Genomic DNA, 20003 nt, shown 5'->3' on the forward strand with positions numbered 1-20003 from the left:
CCACAAAATTTCCATCAGTGCGATCACTGCTACTATTGATGACTATGGGGCTGATTCAGCACCGGACGCAGTACTGATTTGGTCGCTACTGACCAATGTTTTTGGGGCTGTGCTTGCGCCGGAGGTGCACTGCACATGTGCAGAGATCCTGCTACGGCTCTGGTCGCAGTGTGGGGGAAGCTGCAGTCTGATTGACAGGTTGTAGCCGTTTGAGGGAGCATTTCAGAAACCTGAGGTATGTCGCCTTTATTTATGCCGCGTGCCGAAGACAGCGACGTGGGACGCAGCTTCACTGGCCTCGGCAGCTGGACATTCTGAGCATCCTTTGGGTTGCGCAGATGTCCAATGGTCCTGCCAATAGTTACGATGGTGATCCAATGAAGCGTCTTCGGACGCAGGCAGCGGTTCTGAGAAACAGGAAGTGGGAGTCTTTTTACAAAACTCTTCTGCATCAACATAACTTCTCAGATCAGCTGCGGCCGGAGACAAGAACCATCCATCTGTGAATCATGGCCCTATGTTCTAGTCAGCAAAATGAGGGGTGAGGACATACAGGGACCAGCTTAGAAAGGAGCCTCAATATTTATGGTGGTAGCCCTGCTCTGCTGGCTCGTACTATTACAATATATTACTTACAATATACTAAACGTATCGCTCTCCTAGTACCTAGCTGGTCACCACAACACACTGCTAAATCTCAGTCAGTGAGTGTACCTAGCTCACCTATCACAATCAGAGTACTGAAATAATAAGCGCTGCCTTTTTTTTCTTTGGGTGTACCAAGATGGCCGCCTCTGCTATGCACGTCCCATATGTCATGACGGGGCTTGTTTACCTCAGGTGATTGGCTGCTGATCACCCTGCCGTCGACGCGCAACACAAGGGGCGGGGTTTCGTCAAGAAGCAAAACAGATAGTGACCCGGAACCGGGCGTCGCAGCTCGTCCTGGCTGAGAATAGGTGACCCAGCACCACGGAAGACTGGATAACCCGGCACCTTATGAGAGTATACAGCAGGGGGCGCTGCAGTTCACAGGGGCACATTGTCTCTATGAGGTCTCCTATGGGCTCTGTATGGTGAAGGGGAGCTAGGGACTATTATATGGCAGGAGTCTAGGCACAGGACAAAAGGGTGGCATAGAAAGAGGGTCTGACAGCTGTACGTATATGGGGTCTGCTTTACTAGAGACAGCATTGTTGTAGTCTATGATAAATCAATGTCACAGGGAAATATACCTCTTACCTTGCATAATTCTTAACATAATATTGTAATATATCACTTGTTGATAACATAACTTTGTAATATATCACCTACTGACAAGATAATATAATATTGTAATTATCACATACAAATAACAGTGTAATATATCACTTGCTGGTAATATACAGTAATAGTGTATAATACTACTAGCTGAGGGGTCAGCTGAGCCTAAAACAGGAAACCCTTCTGGTGCCATTTCCTGTAGTGAGTGGGATACAAGGAATATATTCTTTTGGGGTTATAAATATTACAGGTTTGGGGTACGAGGTTGTGAAAACAAGAAGTGGGTGATAGCCACCGAGCACCTCACATCCTGGCTTATGAGGTGAGAGTGGATCCCTTTTCCCTTCCCCTAGCTCTCCTGCCCCATCCCTTGCCCCGTTTCTGTTCCCAGTATGTCTCGGTGGCTTTTTCCATGGTCCAGCTCAATCAAGACACGGGCATGCAGGTACCTTCTACAACATTACCTGGGTCACTACTTGGAGGAGAGGCTGAGTCTGGAGCAGTTGAGTTTGGACCTTTACAATGGAAGCGGACGTCTAACTGATATACACCTAGATATCTTGGTAATATTCATATTCATTATTCAAATGTCACTGATAAATTAGGAAAGTAAAGGTAATTGAATACATATGGACTATCCATAGCTAGTTTTGACAAACCACCATTGCAGAATATCCATGTGTCACAGTAAATAGAATAACTGGTTGGGTATCGGATCCCAGCGGCCGGGATGGCGGCGGTCACAATACCGACAGTGGCATTTCAACAGTCAGAATCTCGACTCAACTAGGTAAGTCCTCTAACCCCCCACCCTGCAGCCTATCCCTAGCCCTCACCCCAGCAGCCTTATCCTCCCCCTAGTACCTAACCCTAAAACTTACCGTAGCAACTCTAGCGACGGTATTCTAAGTGCCGACATCCTGACCGCTGGGATGCGAACTACATCCCAAAATAACTATTTACCAAGAGCAAAGGCAGGAGTATTCTGTAGAATTGTTGGATGGAGCCATTTTGAAGCCCAATTTTCACAGCCGCATGCAGAGACTAGTATGTCGGGAATTCTACTCTGTCCATGGTTTTGGAATAATATAAGACCACGATTACTATAGGTAGGATATTTAAACTGACAAAAAAAATGAAATTTTTGATTATGAGCAGTTGTCAAGATGTTCAGTGAAAGAACTTAATGCTACGAGTTATTTAATGTCCATGATGTTGAAATACTAAACCTGCTCAGGCTTTAAAATTTTAATGGTAACATACTTGCATCCCACTTCTCTGCAAATCAGTAAAGTTATACCCCTTTTCCACCTAAATTCCGGGTCTGACCCGGAGTTGGAACAAAGTTCCTATCCGGATCAGACCTGGAATTTTGCCGGCGCCGACTCGGGATATTCCTGAGTCAGCGCCGCTCACATCGCAGTCAGGTCTGCATAGAGACGGCTTTTGCGGAGTGAAAGTGGTCGCTTGGAGATGACGTCATCTCCAAGCGCCACTGAAGCCGGACCAATCGGCCGGCTAGCAGCGCACTCCAGGTCATCGTGACCCGGAGTGCGCTGTTCTCACAGCAGGGTTTCACGGACTACGCCCGTGTTAAACCCTGCTAATTACCTGGGTTGGATTGCCGGGTCACTCGACCTGGCGATCCAACTCTCTCCCCTTTTACACCAGGGAGCTGCCCGGGTTAACCCTTCAAAAACCCGGGTTTTAGCTCTGGTGTAAAAGGGGTATAAGAAACTTTAAAGGTGTAGGGTTAGTGGGACGATCAATTACAGGCAGCAATCTTTTGGTTTCGGCTTGTGACTGGTCCTCCTGTTCATAGTCCCATCCCCAATGGTTTTCCTGTTGGGTTGTAAGAAAAGGTGACATTTTACCAGGTCAGTGGCTGGGAAGAGTGGGAATATAAGAAAAATATTAGGTGGTAGGACCAATTTAAACAGATGAAGGAACCTATTGTTCTTTTAATTGCGGTGCATTAGGGTTTTGCGTTATGTGAAAATAAGCAACATGTGTTAAAGATTTCTGCTGGATAAAAAAAAGGACCCTCCTAGAAAAACTGGGGCATATGGTTGGCTTACATGTGAAGAGTGGTTGTATTTGTAGGTTCATTTAATCTGATTTTTAAACATTAGTTGTTGATAAGATCAGCAATATTGTGCTTATATACTGTGATACTCCTTTTATACCAGAGCAAAAACCTGGGTTATTGCTGGGTCTACCTGGGTCGCAGCTCAAAGTAAAAGAGTCCCTGAAAAATAACCCGGTTCAAGTGACCCGGCAATCCAACCCAGGTAGCTACCAGGGTTGGACCCAGGATGGACCTGGGTAATGGTGCAGTGTAATACCCCTTTTACACCGGAGCTAAAACCCGGATTATTGCAGGGTTAACCTGGTCAGCTCCTTGGTGTAAAAGGGGAGAGGATTGGATCGCCGGGTCGAGTGACCCGGCAATCCAACCCAGGTAACTAGCAGGGTTTAACACGGGCGCTGCCCGTGAAACCCTGCTGTGAGAACAGCGCACTCCGGGTCATGATGACCTGGAGTGCGCTGCTAGCCGGCCGATTGGTCCGGCTAGTCCGGCGCTTGGAGATGACGTCAGACCCGGAATTTAGGTGGAAAAGGGGTATTAATGGTGCAACCCGAGTTATCCGACCTGGGTCATGCCTAAAATGAGCTGATTGGTGGTTGTGGAGCAGTCACCTCCCACTTTTTATGACCTCACAAGTTTAGCAGGGCAGACCCAGGTTAAGTGTGAATGGGGCTGACCTGAGAATAACCCAGATCGATGGTGCTGTGTAAACTGTGTTTGTGGGTTGGAACCATGTCTGAAAACCCAGGTCGGATCCAGGTTTTTGGTGGAAAAGAGGTGTAAGTAATAAGTAAGGCATTATAAAAATTGCTATATAAAAATCTTGGCAGCCTAAGTTCTAATAAGACTGATTCTGCAGTAAATCATGACCAACCAGAGACATGTCTTGGAAATTGATTTAAAAAAAGAAGTGGAATATTCACTAAAGAATATTAAAAGTTTTATTGTGCTGTGAAACACTCTTAATACGAACATTAAACATCGAGTGAAAATAAATATTTCCTGTAACTTGGTATAAGATAAATCTGTATTATGAGGCCATCACATTTATACTTTGTAATTACTTACAAAATTTTCGAAGAGCAGTGGACAAAGCAACAAGCACCAATATAAAGCCGTCAATAATCAGGTATCCTGTAATGACAGTGATAAAGTTGCTATAAGTGTGTTGTCTGACAGATGTTTGTCCCTAATTTCTTAGCCACCGTTATTGACATTTTTTTCAGGTGAAATGCATTGGTTTGAGAGCAAGTAGTATGTAGCAATCATTGTTTATTTAGGCATTAGGCAACTTCTCTAGTGTCAGATTGTGCATATTAAGCTATACCGTAATATAGCAAGCCATCTGTCTGGGGTATGCACAGTTTAATACAGCATATATGATGTAGGCATAGAGGTACAAATGTTTTGTTTTGAGTGGGTCTATCCTGGGTATATCTTACTTATTGAATTATATGGGGAAATGTTTTGAATATTTAAGAATGGCATAGGCAACTCTGAAATCTCTCCACAGCAGTTCTGACTGATTTTTTTTTTTTTAGTGTTACTTCACTATTATATAAATCAATCATAAGGTGCATACACACGTAACGATTTTGTAACCAACGATTTTCTGTCAGATTTTCCCTTGAAAAAGTGAACAATTTTTTGAAGTGTAATGAACTATTTTTACAACAATGAACGAAAAATGTTCCTTAATGAAAATCGTTATGTTGGACAGTCTGAAATGCACGATGAACGATAACTACAAACGGGAGCGCGCTTGAGCAATTATCGTTCATCGTTATAACTCAGAAACTGAACAATAGCGACGTTGTTAACGAAAAATCATTAAAACAATTGTTACGTGTGTATGCACCTATAGTGTTCATTTGAGCACCCTGCACCTGTCAGAACTCGTGCAGTTCCTCTTTGCTATCTGGGGTGTCGCTCTCTTCTCTGGTGCTTTTAGCACACTCAGTTAAAACAACATACTGCTGAGATAGACAAGTGTGTGCTAGAAGGACCAGAGCAAATAGCGACACCCCAAGCAAGAAAGAGGAACTGCACGGCTTGTGACAGGTGCAGGGTGCTAGAATGAACACTAAATCATGATAATTAACAGCTTGTGAATGCCATGGCTACATTCAGAACAAGGATCCACAGGTTTATACTTTGACTATAGATAGGTAAAAGGACCTCTCATCATTTCTCTATAGAATCACTCTTAGCGGCCTCTTTAGTAACCTAATTTCCCCTGAAAATCATGTGGAAATGGTAGTATCCGCATCATTTGAGCTAATAATAGCTTATTTAACAAAATCCTAGTTTAGATATCTTTGATATCTCCTGCGTTAGGCAAACTAATTAAGCAGACAGCAGTCCTCATTATTCACAATGGCGACTGTGGCTTAAGTTTTTGGAGCTTATTTCTGACGCCCATTGGACCGGGAAGAGGGTCCATTCAGATGTCCCCGCTTCCCGGTGGACGTCCTGGGCTCTTTTTTACATATGTGTGACATTAGATCGCTCATTTCAAGTACAGAATGTGACAATGTAATCTTTCACAATTGCTATCAGCAGGGATATAAAAGGTGTTGGCATATGCCTTATTGGAGCAGCTGTCGCGGCTTGAATTAATTGGTAAATTGTCCCAAAGTACATCCCTTATCGCCGCAAATAGCAGCGGTAAAAGATTTTTAGTTATTGGGAAAAATCAGCTGTGACTATTAAATATGCACCCTAGTTTGCCAAGCTAATGTGAAGGGTTTGTTAAGGCTGCTAGGCCAGCCATGTAAAACTGGAACATAAGAATACACATGCCCCAAGGCTGTATGGCTATTACATCATATGTATGTAGTGTGCCTTTAGTTTTTGTTATAAAGATATCCAACAAGCAGCTTTATGTAATGTTTGCCTTCTATAATGTTTATCCCATATTGCCTGCTTTTAAATCGCTGACCTGGTAGCAATGTTGCAGGGAAATTGGACATTGGTCCCTGCTACTTTGAATTCTGTGGCTAGAGCAAAATCGTTCCAATCGTAGCTTGTGCTCCAGACTATTGCAGAATTATAGGAGCAATGAGAGTTGATCAAGCCCAGTCCTTAACATCCAATGTTTTCTCCAGCAGACATGTATAGAACCAGCTTTGCCTGTGTAGAGGTACAGTGACTGGGAAATAGACAAAACATATTATGCACATCCTTCCTGTTTAGGTCACCAAGAGAACAAAACATTTTATTTAAGCTAAGCACTGAAATCTGAACTGGTGTCAGCAACCAGCTTTCTACGCGATCAGCAATCCATTTTTTTTTTCATGCAGTTATTATGATAAATGGTCACCACATCATATACATTTGTATGAATCTACGAGTTGCAGTAGTGGGAGGATGTTGGGTTAAAATTACATTTTAGCAAATTCATTAAGCATAGTATCTTGCTAAATGTCCTGGGTGATTCCAAGAAACATAAGTCGTTTGCTTCTGGAAGGCTTGAATATAGTCCAGAAAATCCTCAGCTGTCAATCTAAAACACTATTCAATTACTGATGTACTGTGCAGAAATCTCCCTTTGTGACTGGTCAGAGTGGCCAAATAGCCTACTTTCCATTCTCTATTAGTTACAGGTTACTAAACTGTGGTCAGCAGTTGGTGTTCTTATGACCTTTTTGTTAAATTAAATTTCTGCCGTTGCACAAATATCTGTATTTAATGTTTTGTATTATTGTTGGGAGGCGCTGTATTGATGGATAACATTAAATATCATTCATATGTAGACTGGCAATAGAATTTACTGTAGTCAAAGTCTCAGGACTCTGTAGACAATGGGGGGAATTCAGGGCTTGATTCAGAGCCGGACGCTCTGACCAGAGTGCTCGCTCTGAATCAGGGCTCTCCTACCTAAAATTGGAGCGGCCTCCTGGACGCTCGCATAGCTGTGGGTGACCACCCACAGCTTATGCGAGCGGCCATAAGATGGTCGCGATGGTCAAGACCATCGCGACCATCGGGCTTGCGACGAGACCCTGCGGTAGGGTCTCGCTGCTGCAAGCCCAGGAGTGCTTTTTGCTCTATCAGAGCCAAAAGCACTCCCACTGACATCACTAGTGACTAGTGATGTCAGTGGGGCCGGCCCCAGACGGTAGGCGTTCCCATGGGAACGCCTCTGTCTGGGCAGCAACGCCCCCGGCACGCCCACTAAAGTGGACGTGCTGTCACTCACCATCGACAGCACGCCCCCTTTGGTGCGAGACCCATAGTGACAGCTTGGCTGTCGCTATGCGGGTCTCGCGCATGCGCACGGCGGAGCTCCCTCCGTCGTGCGCATGCGCACTAGGGCACCATCGACCCGCTTGCGAGCGGGTCTGAATTAGACCCTCAGTTCAAAGCGATGTGCCACGATGCCCGACTGCGCACATATCGGCCATTTACGGTGGTGCCGTTGCAAGTTTTCCCTCATATTTCTATGGGGAGCGAGGGGAAACTTGTGATGTCGGCGGGTACAATGTGCTGCTCTGGAACAGGAACATCATGTCCATCGCTTTGAAATGAATTCAACCCAAATATATTCTTATTGAAAATAAGTTGGTCTTTTCTCCGTGAAAACTTTATCATATACAGCACAGACGGTGTAATGGTTAGCGTTATTGCCTCACAGCACTGAGGTCATTTCGATTACCACTACGGCCTTAACTGTGTGGAGTTTGTGTGTTCTCCCTGTGCTTGCGTGGGTTTCCTCCTGGTGCTTCGGTTTTCTCCCACAAAAAAATTACCATAGTGTGGATGTGCGTGTGGGAATATAGATTGTAAGCTCCACTGGGGCAGGGACAGATGTGAATGGTAAGATATACTCTGTAAAGCGCTGCGGAATATGTGTGCGCTATATATATAACTGTTAATAAATAATTATATAATACACATATACAATATGTGAAAAGCTGATGTGCTTTCAAAAAAAGATAATATGAAGTTCCATGTAGCCAGTTGTGTCTCCATAGCCTAGTGGAAAATGCTTGTACGCTGTACTTGTTGTTATTAAGCATAGATTCAGACAGTTATTTTAGGTGTAGCTTTGATTTATTATATGTAAAAGTAGGAGATGAAAGTCTGTTTAAATAGCTAATTTACTTCAACTACGGTATAAGTAACTGAACTGGTTTAAGGTGCAGGTATTCTCGTCATGGGCATTCATCATTACTACCTAAATTCCATGTGTCACAGCCATTAGGCCGTGACGCAGGCCTACATACATACTTCTACAATGAGGAGATGGTAAACTGGGAGTACTCTTATTATTAATAATAATAATAATAATATTATAGAGCTGGCATTGTGTGTATGGTTATTAATAATAATAATAATAATATTATAGAGCTGGCATTGTGTGTATGGTTATTAATAGTAAATGTAACAATGCTAAATGTAAGATTTATTATTTTTCTATCCTGTTCACCTCGTGTATTTCTGCTCCTAATCCCCCCTCTCTGCTGTATTTAGTGACCCATTAATTTCACAGCCCTCTACTCTTCTCCTTCTTCACTGTGTTCCATGTTTTCTCTCTGATCTCAATCAGGCTGTGAATGACCTCCTGGACTCGGCAGGGGCTCCACTGGAGATTATCGATGGCTTTATTGGCAGTATCTCGGTTACCATCCCTTGGTCAGCACTTGTCACGGAAAACTGTACCCTGGAGGTGTCAGAACTCCAGGTTACTTGTCGACCCAAATATAGGGCTGGTAAGTGCCATGGACAGTATGCTCCCTGTCAGCTGCGCACAGGAGTAGCCTGCAAGCACGCTACATCAGCAATAACATATCAACGGAGATGTTCATGCAAACACTTTCTTATATTAACCACTTTCTCCTAAAGTAACAGAGTAATAGTGTTTTTGATGCTATAAAACCCACTGCCATTTGGGGGGATAGACTTCTTACCGGAGCATCACTAACTGCGAATACTCTAGCCACCAATTGCAGGAGGGTTTTGACATTATCGTCATCATATTATATAGTGCTGTACATTATGGAGATGATAATATAAATAAATAACATACGGTAAGACCAGGTACACATCAGGCAATATATTGGACGATATACCCCCCATATCGCTCAGTGTTTACCCTCAGTTGCGCGTTCATGTGCGTCGTCAGCGACCTCATCCTATCTGATGTGCTACATTCAGATGGGCTGACGACGGCATGCAGGTGAATACAGGATGGAAGGGTATATTGCGTGGTCCTACACCGGATCGTGCAGTGTGTACAGCCGCTTAATATGTCCTTCCATGGGGGGTCGGGTCGACTGGGATACACATTGTTCTGATGTGTACCTTACCTAACATGCAGATAAAAGCTGACTGATTTCACTTTCTAATATACTGTAACAAACGCTGAGAATGTGCTCAAATGGATTGCTAAGATCTGGGGAATGGGTTGAGTTCTTACATGTAGATTGATGTTACAAACAGTATATTGCAGTAAAAATGGAAATGCAAGAAAAAAATAATAGTAAGATAAGTAAACCTTACATGAATATAAAGATTAAAATAACAATTATAAAAACATGGACATTAAGTAGAAATGGGGTGTTAATTAAGAAAATTAGCTGCCTTGTATTGGTGTAGTGCTGGGTAATAATCAGGTATTATTGAATAAAACAAAGGTGTCATTAAGTAAAAATATAAATGGACTACTTGTATGTGTGTTTGATAGTCTGTATAGTGGCAGTAAAGCCATGCTTTATATTGCATAGTATATTGCATAGTGCATCATTTACAATTCAACAAGCATAAGGAAACTGTCTTCCTTTCCAACCTGCTGCCCATCTTATCCTCACATCACTGCCATGTTCCCAGCTTCAGCAGGGGCGGAGTCTCACAGCTGGTCCTCATGTATGACCACCAGCATGCAGCTAGCCCAGGAGTGCCTGAAGGAGCAGACGGAGGAGCCTTCCGAGCCCCCACAGCCCATTGAAGGATTGGAGATGTTTGCACAAACTATAGAGACAGGTAGAATTTTCATCTAACATCTACACTGTGTCAGACTGCTGAGGGCAGGTAATCTATATTTGCTCCCCTCTTTCTATGTCATAATGTCACATTGTGTCATAACCTCACTGTAAGATGCCCCCCCGATGACGGTATCACTTGTTTATTCTGTGTCACTTTATGTCTTCAATCTATTGCAGTGTTGCGGAGGATTAAGGTGACCTTCCTAGACACTATTATCAGAATTGAGAATACGCCGCCAGAATTCACCACAGGGACTGCTCTTGAGATACGCATCAAAAGGCCAGTTTATGAGCAATAGATTGTTTCTATAAACTCTATCAGAGCTAGTTGTTTTTTTTTTTTTTTTTTATAGTTTTTGTCTCTTGTAATCTGTTTTTTTTAATTATGCTGTGATTACAGGCACAATGCTGTGACTGGCATTATTCCACATTCTTGTTGTGTGTGGTCTCTATCTGAGTTAGCTGAACCAATGCAGTAAATCACACACACTACAAAGATGTAGGGAGGATGAACCAGATAAGAGAGGTGTTAAATCTGCCTTGCATCAAGCTAAGACTTCTCCCCCATCAATCCCATAGGGCAGGATAAAAAAAACACAGTTAACATTCTCAATCTTAAAGAGTAAACACCAACACATAAAACAGGCAATACACAGAGAAGCACCTCACGGTTTAATCTCCATGCTTACCTTTGTATTTCAATTCAAGACTTTCATTCCTATTGAGATGAGTGCTAGAAAGAAAGACTTGGGGGTCAATCCTATTAGGTGCGAGGTGCAAGTTGCTATTTTCTACTTCAGGGTCCATAGGGTATCCACAGGATACCTTGGGGTATAGGTGTGACGTCAGTCGCAGGGCACCAAAGAGTTAAGCTTTCAGCCTCCCAGGATGCACTAGGTCCCCCTCCTATACCCCGCCCCCGGGCCAAGGCACCTCAGTTTAGTTTGGTGCCCGGCCGGAGTCGGGTGCACCTGGTTGGAGTGGGGGCTAGAAGAGCCCCTGAAGCTTTTTCTTCATGCAGCTGTGGCTGCACATCTGGATGAACAGCATGGACAGTCAGTCCTGACGTCCATGCTGTCTTCCCTACACCCCGCCGGTACCAGAACGCCGGTACTGATCCGGGGATGCTGGTGGGCGTCTGGGGTCACAGCTAGCGGTGACCCCAGATGCTCCGGACCATGGCCGGATTCAAGGGGGACAGAGGTAAGCAGCGGGGTCCCGCGGTGGGTCCCCGCTGATCACATGGTCCTAAGTCCCCAGGCAGGGGGCTCCCTGGGGACTGGCTGCAGCGTGGAGCCAGGCGACCAACCTGCGCTTCCACTACCCCCTGGGACAGCGGACCGCAGCAGAGCGGTAGCGCTGCGGCGTCCCAGGGGTTAAATGCATGCCAGGGGAGCGCGCCTTCCCTGTCTCACAGCCGGCGCCTCCCCCGCTGCACACAGCCCTCTCTGCATGCTACCGACTGGTCCTGTGGCAGCGCTCCTCCCCCAGGCCAGCCTCCTCTCTGCTCCTCAGCGGCCATCTTCTCCAGAACGCATGGTGAACGCTGCTGGAAGCGCTGGACGGAAGCATCGTGGTCTGGGTCCCCCCGCATACCTCTCCTCCGCTGTGGCTCAGGTCTGTGTATGCAGCGCTGTGTCCTACCAGGCCCTGTGTCTGTGTAGTTGAGTGATCAGCGCTGTTAGTGCAGGAATTGTTATTTCTCTGCATTGTATGTGACTGTGCTAGCGCTGCCTGTAACTTTTCTTCTCTAAACTGTCAGCTTTATTACTGTCCCTGTTCTTCTGCTAAAGCCCTTGCGGTGCGGTGCTGCAGGGTGGTCTCTCGCCTATTTAATACTTAATTGGTGAGAGAGGTCACATACGTGGTGCCATCATGTCTGAAAGTGATTTTCCCCTCCGGCTACAGTGTACCACGTGCAAAGTACCGTTAGCGGAGGGGGAGGGTAGCGCGGAGGGCCTTTGCCGGCAGTGTTTGTCCATGGCGCGGCCTATTACGGTTACAGCACCGGTACAGGAGCCGCCCTGGGCTTGTTTCGCTCAGGCGTTAACAGCTTTAGTGGGCCAGTTAGCTCCGCAGCCCGCGTTTACTCCGATGGGTTGTCCCAGCAGTCTGTGGTGTCGTCACCCATGCAGGGGTTCCCACGACAATTGGTGGTACCCCACAGTCTCCCTATTTCCCCGCTCCCGGGTTCTCAGGAGCCAGCGTGGGTTAACTCCCTGACGAGTTCTGTACAGCACTTGTCGGATGTGTTGCAAGGGGAGTCTGTGATGCGGCCTCATAAAAGGCCGGTGGCGTCTCTGTCCGCTCCTTATGAGGATGACGAAGGGACGTCTGATGATGGGGAGATTCTGGATCCTTACGATCAGGAACCTCTCCATACTAAGGACGCTGATGCTAAGTCCAAAGTATATATTCCTGGACTTATTCGGGCGGTCCGCACAGCCTTGGTGATTGAGGACGCAGTTCCCCCAGCGGCTAAATCTAAGTATGCCTTTTTCAAAGATGTGAAGGGCGATGCCACAGTCTTTCCTCTTTCGGGTCAGTTGGTGGACCATTTAGAGGAGGCGTGGAAACAACCTGGCAAAAGATACCAGCCGCAGAGACGCCTGGCGGTGGCTTATCCGTTCGCGGATAATTATTTTGCTAAGTGGGAATCCCCTCCACAGGTGGATTCTCACGTGACCCGTCTTGTCCGTAGTGCCACATTGCCGATGCCATCCATGTCCTCCCTTAAGGATGCTACGGACCGCAAGGTAGAAATCTGCCTGAAGTCCGCTTATTCCCTTGCAGGGGGGGCAGCACGGCCGGCTATGGCCATTTGCTGGGTTGCCAAAGCAATGGAGCGCTGGGCGGATTCATTAGAGGCTTCTTTTGAATCCGACTGTCCGGCCGAACAGGCGGAGTTGATTGGCAATCTCCGTGATTCGGCCACCTACATCAACGAGGCGGCTCTAGACATTAGTACTCTGGTGTCTAGAATTTCTTCAGCAGCGGTAGCTGCTCGTCGCACCTTGTGGCTGCGATCCTGGAAGGCGGACGCAGATTCCAAGAAAGGTCTGGAAGCGTTGCCGTTTACCGGAGAAGTTCTCTTCGGTCCGGATCTGGATAAGATTGTGGCCACGCTGGCGGCAGCCAAATCTGCTTGTCTCCCGTCGGCCGCTGCTCCTTCTGGTTCGGGACCATCGTCCTTTCGGTCATCTAGGGCCCAGGGCAGGCCCAAACCACAGTCGTTTCCTCGACAGGCTGGCCCTAAGAAATCGGTCAAGCCCCGGAAGCAGGCATGGAGTACCAGACGTCCGGCCCCCAAGCCAGATGACAAGCCTGCGGCCTGACGGTCCGGGCCTCCCTTTGGGGGATCCCAGGGTGGGAGGCCGCCTGCTACAGTTCGCCCAGTGTTGGTCGACCACTACGACAGACACTTGGGTTCTGGAGGTGGTTTCCCACGGATACGCCCTCTCCTTCCGGCACAGACCCCCGGCTCGCTTCTTCACCACGGGTCTCCCATCAGACCGGAACAAGGCTACGGAGCTGCGGAAGGTATTGCACACTATGCTCCAGGCTGGAGTTATAGTGGCTGTTCCATTCTCCCAGAGGGGCCAGGGTTTCTATTCAAATCTATTTTTGGTACAGAAACCCAATGGGTCATATCGTCCGATTCTCAACCTCAAAGCACTCAACAAGTCTTTGCGGGTCCCGAAGTTTCGGATGGAGACCCTACGGTCCATCATTCTGGCGCTGGAACCTGGGGACTACTTGGTGTCATGGGACATACAGGACGCTTACCTGCATGTCCCTATTCTTTTGCGCCATCAACAGTTCCTCAGGTTTGCAATCCGCAGCGACCACTTCCAGTTTCGGGCGTTACCTTTTGGCCTGGCAACAGCACCACGTGTTTTCACCAAGGTGATGGCGGTCATGGCGGCTTCTCTGCGGCTGCAGGGAGTCCGCATGTTGCCGTATTTGGACGACCTGTTATTGGTGGCAGGATCTCCAGAGCTCCTGTTACGCCACTTGGACCTGACCATTGCACTGCTGCAACGGCACGGCTGGCTAATCAACTGGCAGAAGTCCACTCTAATCCCGTCTCGGAGGATTCTGCATCTTGGAGCCTTATTGGACTCGGGACAGCAAAGGATCTTCGTGACGGAGGACAAGATCTCTGCTTTACAGTCAAGGGTGCGCAGTTGCCTGCACAGCCGCCGGGTGTCCTTACACTCGGCGGTGAGGTTACTGGGCTCCATGGTGTCGGCGTTCGACATGGTGGAATACGCCCAGTTTCACTCCAGACCTCTGCAGCACCTGATCCTGTCCAAGTGGAACGGGCTGCCTCAGTCTCTGAAGTCCCAGACGATTGTGCTCACCCAGGAGGTTCGCTTGTCCCTTGCGTGGTGGTTACAGACGACCCACCTCAACAAGGGACGTCCGTTCTGGGTTCCAAATTGGGTCCTGTTGACAACGGACGCCAGTCTTCGGGGCTGGGGAGCAGTTTCGGGTCCACACTTGTTCCAGGGCAGGTGGACGCCGACAGAAGCGGAGCTTCCAATAAATATCTTGGAACTCCGTGCGGTCTTCAATGCTCTCCAGCAGGCACAGCGGTTTCTCCAGGGTCGCCCGGTGCAGGTCCAGTCGGACAAACTACCACCGTGGCCTACATAAACAGGCAAGGAGGAACTCGCAGTCGGGCGGCTCTCGTAGAGGTCTCTCGGATCCTGGTTTGGGCGGAGCGCAATCTTCCGGCCATATCAGCGGTCTTCATCCCGGGAGTGCTAAATTGGGAGGCGGACTTTCTAAGTCGCCAGGACGTTCATCCGGGGGAATGGTCCCTGCACCCGGACGTTTTTCAACTACTGGTGGACAGGTGGGGTCTTACAGAAATCGACCTCATGGCGTCCCGGCACAACAACAAGTTGCCGGTGTACGGGTCTCGCACAAGAGACGAAGGGGCGTCTCTGGTGGATGCTCTGTCCGTCCGGTGGACGTTCCGGTTCGCATACCTGTTCCCTCCGGTCTCCCTTCTTCTACGGGTAATCCGGAAATTCAAACAGGAAGGAGGGACGCTCCTGTTGATAGCTCCCGCGTGGCCCAGACGGCACTGGTTCTCAGACCTTCAGGGTCTGTCCGTGGACAGTCCTCTGCGGTTGCCGCTACGACCGGACCTTCTGTCTCAGGGTCCTTGCCTTCACCCGGACCTGACTCGGCTGTCTTTGACGGCGTGGCTGTTGAGACGGCCATGCTGAGGTCCCGGGGGTTTTCCAGCTCTGTGGTGCGTACCATGTTACGAGCTCGGAAACCGTCTTCCGCGAGGATATACCATCGCGTGTGGCATACGTTCTTCCAGTGGTGTCGACCGAGAGGTTATGCACCGCGCGAGTTTCGTCTGTCTCGGATTCTCGCCTTCCTGCAAGCGGGACTAGATCATGGGCTTCGCCTTGCTTCTTTGAAGGTACAGGTTTCGGCCCTATCTGTCTGGTTTCACCGTAGGATTGCTACAATCCCGGATGTGCGCACCTTTATGCAGGGTGTTCTCCGCATTCAGCCGCCCTTTGTTCCACCTGTGGCGCCTTGGGATTTGGCTGTGGTCCTGAGGGCTCTCCAAGGACCGCCGTTTGAACCACTGGGCTCAGTGGATCTTAAATGGCTAACAGCTAAGACTGTTTTCCTTCTAGCCATTGCTTCGGCCAGACGTGTTTCTGAGTTAGGGGCTCTTTCTTGTAGACCCCCTTTCTTGGTTTTTTATGGGAACAGGGCAGTGCTCCGCACTCGGCCCGAGTTTCTTCCCAAAGTTGTTTCCCAGTTTCATGTTAACGAGGAAATAGTTGTTCCGGCCTTTAACTCACCGGGTCTTTCCGTGGGTGAGGCCTCTTTGGATGTTGTGCGGGCCTTAAGGACTTATGTTGACCGCACTTCTTCGTTTAGGAAGTCGGACGCTTTGTTTGTCCTCTATGGCTTCCGTAAAAAGGGTTGGCCTGCTTTAAAGCAAACTTTGGCAGCCTGGATCCGTATGGCTATTTCTGAAGCTTATCTTCATGAAGGCCTACCGGTCCCTCCTTCTCTGAAGGCTCATTCCACTAGGTCTGTGGGTCCTTCGTGGGCAGCTCGACGTGGTGCCTCGGCAGTTCAGATCTGCAAGGCTGCTACGTGGTCTTCTGTCCATACCTTCGTGAGGTATTACAGGTTTGACACCTTCGCCTCTCAGGATGCTTCCTTCGGGCGGCGGATTCTCCTTTCTGCACAGGAGCGTCCCCACCCTTAAAGGATACTGCTTTGGGACATCCCCAAGGTATCCTGTGGATACCCTATGGACCCTGAAGTAGAAAATATGAGATATGGTAAGAACTTACCCTTGTTATCTCTATTTCTACGAAGTCCATAGGGTTCCACAGGACTCCCGCCCTGTCGCACCTGTGCTGCAGATGGGCTTTGCTCTGGTCACCGGTTTTCCGTCTCCCTCTGGTGAGAATGTGATTCTTGTATGTGTCCAGATCTTTGTTCTCTCTCTTCCTTCTCCTCCTCCGGCCTATGGCTTGGTAACTAACTGAGGTGCCTTGGCCCGGGGGCGGGGTATAGGAGGGGGACCTAGTGCATCCTGGGAGGCTGAAAGCTTAACTCTTTGGTGCCCTGCGACTGACGTCACACCTATACCCCAAGGTATCCTGTGGAACCCTATGGACTTCGTAGAAATAGAGATAACAAGGGTAAGTTCTTACCATATCTCATATTTTCACTTCTAATTCACATAGCGAATTCATTTTGCAATCAGCAACTCGCACTGAATCAGTCAGACTGAATTCGCAACTTTCCACTCGCACCTCCTTGAGGGTGAGAGATGGAAAGGAAAATCTTTATTTTAAGGTTAAAATGTCGGGACACTGTGCTGAACCCCTTTGACACCCCCCTAATGACTAATTAGGCATTTGGAAGTTTCCAATTAGCTTAAATAGTCCAATAATTACATGTCATTTTTTGGGGTAAAAAAAAAAGAATTTCCTCAAATACCCCAAAATCAACTTTTTCGTTAGTTTAGGCACCCAAAATTTAGTTACAATAATTTTTACTTTGAAAAATAATTGTTTTTTATCAAGGTGCCCCCCCAAAATCACCTTTTTTGCATTTTTCATTTAATTCCTTTGAGATTAAACAAAAAAAGTTTGCGTTTTATCATTTTTCTTGCCTTAAAAAATAAATAAATCCACAAATCAGCCATTTCACACCATTTAAAAACCTACAGTACCTTCCTAATGCCCACAAACAGCCCTCTATACAGTCCTGCAAATGAAATTATCCGTTTTGGGGGGTCCAGGATTGTCTCCCCACATTTTCATGCATTACTCACAAATCTCATTTGGCAGTCAATTCGCACCCCTTCAGTGCGAGTAGGCATTTTTAGTTGGATTGGAGAATTATCGGGAGCGCGCTTTGCTGCAAAGTGTGCAAGTTTCAAGAAACAAACTCGCACCTCGCAATTCGCATTGACCCCTTAGCCTCTGTGGTGTCACAAGTATCATCTTATGAATGGTGTACGAGCAAAAAAAAGGCGCAATTGAAAAAAAGGTAACCCCAATGTATTTCCCATTATTTAACAACTTCTGACTGTTCAGCATCTTCAGCTAGTGTATAGTGTAGAAAGAACTTTTTCTTTTTTCAGTTTAGTTCATTCGAAGCTTCGACTGGGAACTGAAAAGGTCTCCAAATAGTGTCTTTATTCAAAATGTTTAATGCCAGTGACATTTCCAGTTCTAATGCTTAACTCCTTTTATTGTGTTTGTGTGTTTCTCTGAAAAGTGCTTTTGCATATTATAATTATGTTTAGTCTAAAATTGGTTTTATTGAAAGATGTCAAATAAATCATATCAAACCCTAATAACTTTGGTTTGTTAATGTTAGAAAGCATGAAAATGTGATTGATCAAGGTATCTAATACAGATGTGCCCACATACATCTATCCTCCGTGCGCTACAGGTCGCGCCACACACGCTGGAGCTCAGTGTGACTCTGTAGCGCCGAAAGTCTTTTTGTGTGTCTTCTTACCTTCAAATGCGTCTTACTCGCACAGCAATGCGAATAGATAGCACAAGCAGCTTCTGCTGATTAAAATGATATGCAGCATGTCTATGTTCTGTGTGTGACTCTGGGTGTATCTGCATGCTAACCACTGCGTTACAGTGTTACAGTCACTGGCACGTAGCGTTTTGCATGCAGTTACATCCGCAGACGCACAGAGAGCACAGGCATTCTGCATATCATTTTAAACTATCTAGTCACATTGTTGTGCGAATAAGACACATTTAAAGGTAAAAAGACGCACAAAAAGACGTTCTGCGCTACCGAGTCATGGCATGGCGCAACTAGAAGGGCTGTTTAACGTGCAAGGAGGCTAGATGTATTTGGACCCACCTGTACATAGCAAGATTCATTTATTTTCTTTAATTTAAACATTAATGCAAAAAAACTGGTTTAAACCCCAAAAAAAACCCAGGTTTTTTTTTTTTTTTTTTTTTAATCTGTTTTTTTTTTCCCAACCCTGCTTGTAATTCTTTTAACATGTAATCAGACACCATCACACTCTTAAATTTACTGTCTTTTGCCCTCAGACTAGATTATTGTGATGAGGCTGTAAGAGACACTGGTCACACTTTTCCTGTGGACATCCATCAGCCTCCAGCTTTCATCCAGAAGATCCTGCAGCTCAGTGGCGTTTCACTCCATTATGAAGAGTTCATGAATAGGAGACACACACCTTGTCCTGCCCCTGAGGTAACTGATCATAAGGGTTTCAAGTGTCACATCTTTAAGATCATGTAATCAAATCACAGAATAATACAACTCACAAATGCAAAAACCCACTGATCTTGTTTTACTTTGTCATCCTATCTGGTGGACACCGAATCACCATGGGCGTGTAGAGGAAATATGTTCCGGGAGCAGACACAAGTGCAAACTCAAACTTGTTTGTGTGCTGCCTCCTCCCACTCTGTCCCATTGTGTTAAGCACTTTAGTTTAGACTTTAAAAAGCCCATTGGAGATAGAAATAACACACTGAACAAGAATATTACTTAACAAGACACACACACACACACACTAGTTGTACTGATGGTGAGAGCTCTGAATGTACAGTAGACCACCAATAAAGTAATATGTGGTTCACCACAGTTCTGAAATGCTAAACTGTACCTAAGTAACGGTGAGTAGAAATGACTACAAATAAGTGGTCACTTAGTAAGAAAAATAACAAACTGAATAAACATTATCAACACTAGAAGGTGATAGAACATACAAAACTAGTGAACAGTAATGTATTGCAGTACAGATATGAGGCAGTACAGAGATAGGGCAGTAAAACAGTATTTAAACCCTGAAATATAGAAGCAATGTAAAACCGTTGCTGAGCAATAAGATGGTGGGCAATAAGCGGCCCCCCAGCTGTTGTAGAACTACACATCCCAGCATAACCTGCCACAGTTTTGCTATTTGGCCAGGCAAAAACTGTTGCAATGTATGCTGGGATTTGTAGTTTAACAACAGTTGTAGGGCCGCTTATTGCCTACTCCTGCTGTAGAGTAAAGTACATTCAGAAAAGGCAATGCAAGTGCTCAATACAATAGAAAAATCACATTACAAGTTTCCAGTAACCAACACCAACAGGTGGGGAAGGGGACTATGC

At 46.5% G+C, this 20003-nt stretch overlaps 1 protein-coding gene across 1 annotated transcript in view; it reads left to right on the plus strand.

Annotated features, from left to right (window-relative positions):
• Nucleotides 1-894: 894 nt before the first annotated feature.
• The window catches only part of ATG2A (autophagy related 2A), a 169536-nt gene continuing 150427 nt past the window's right edge, over nt 895-20003 (plus strand). The window contains exons 1-5 of the mRNA XM_088480016.1: nt 895-1826; nt 8904-9066; nt 10184-10336; nt 10516-10618; nt 18933-19095. Coding sequence (XP_088336142.1) covers nt 1656-1826; nt 8904-9066; nt 10184-10336; nt 10516-10618; nt 18933-19095 — 753 coding nt within the window. The 5' untranslated portion in view covers nt 895-1655. The remainder of the gene's footprint in view (nt 1827-8903; nt 9067-10183; nt 10337-10515; nt 10619-18932; nt 19096-20003) is intronic.

The sequence above is a fragment of the Taudactylus pleione genome, unplaced genomic scaffold (genome assembly GCF_031769625.1).
Source record: "Taudactylus pleione unplaced genomic scaffold, aTauple2 ptg000250l, whole genome shotgun sequence".
Lineage (NCBI taxonomy): Eukaryota > Metazoa > Chordata > Amphibia > Anura > Myobatrachidae > Taudactylus > Taudactylus pleione.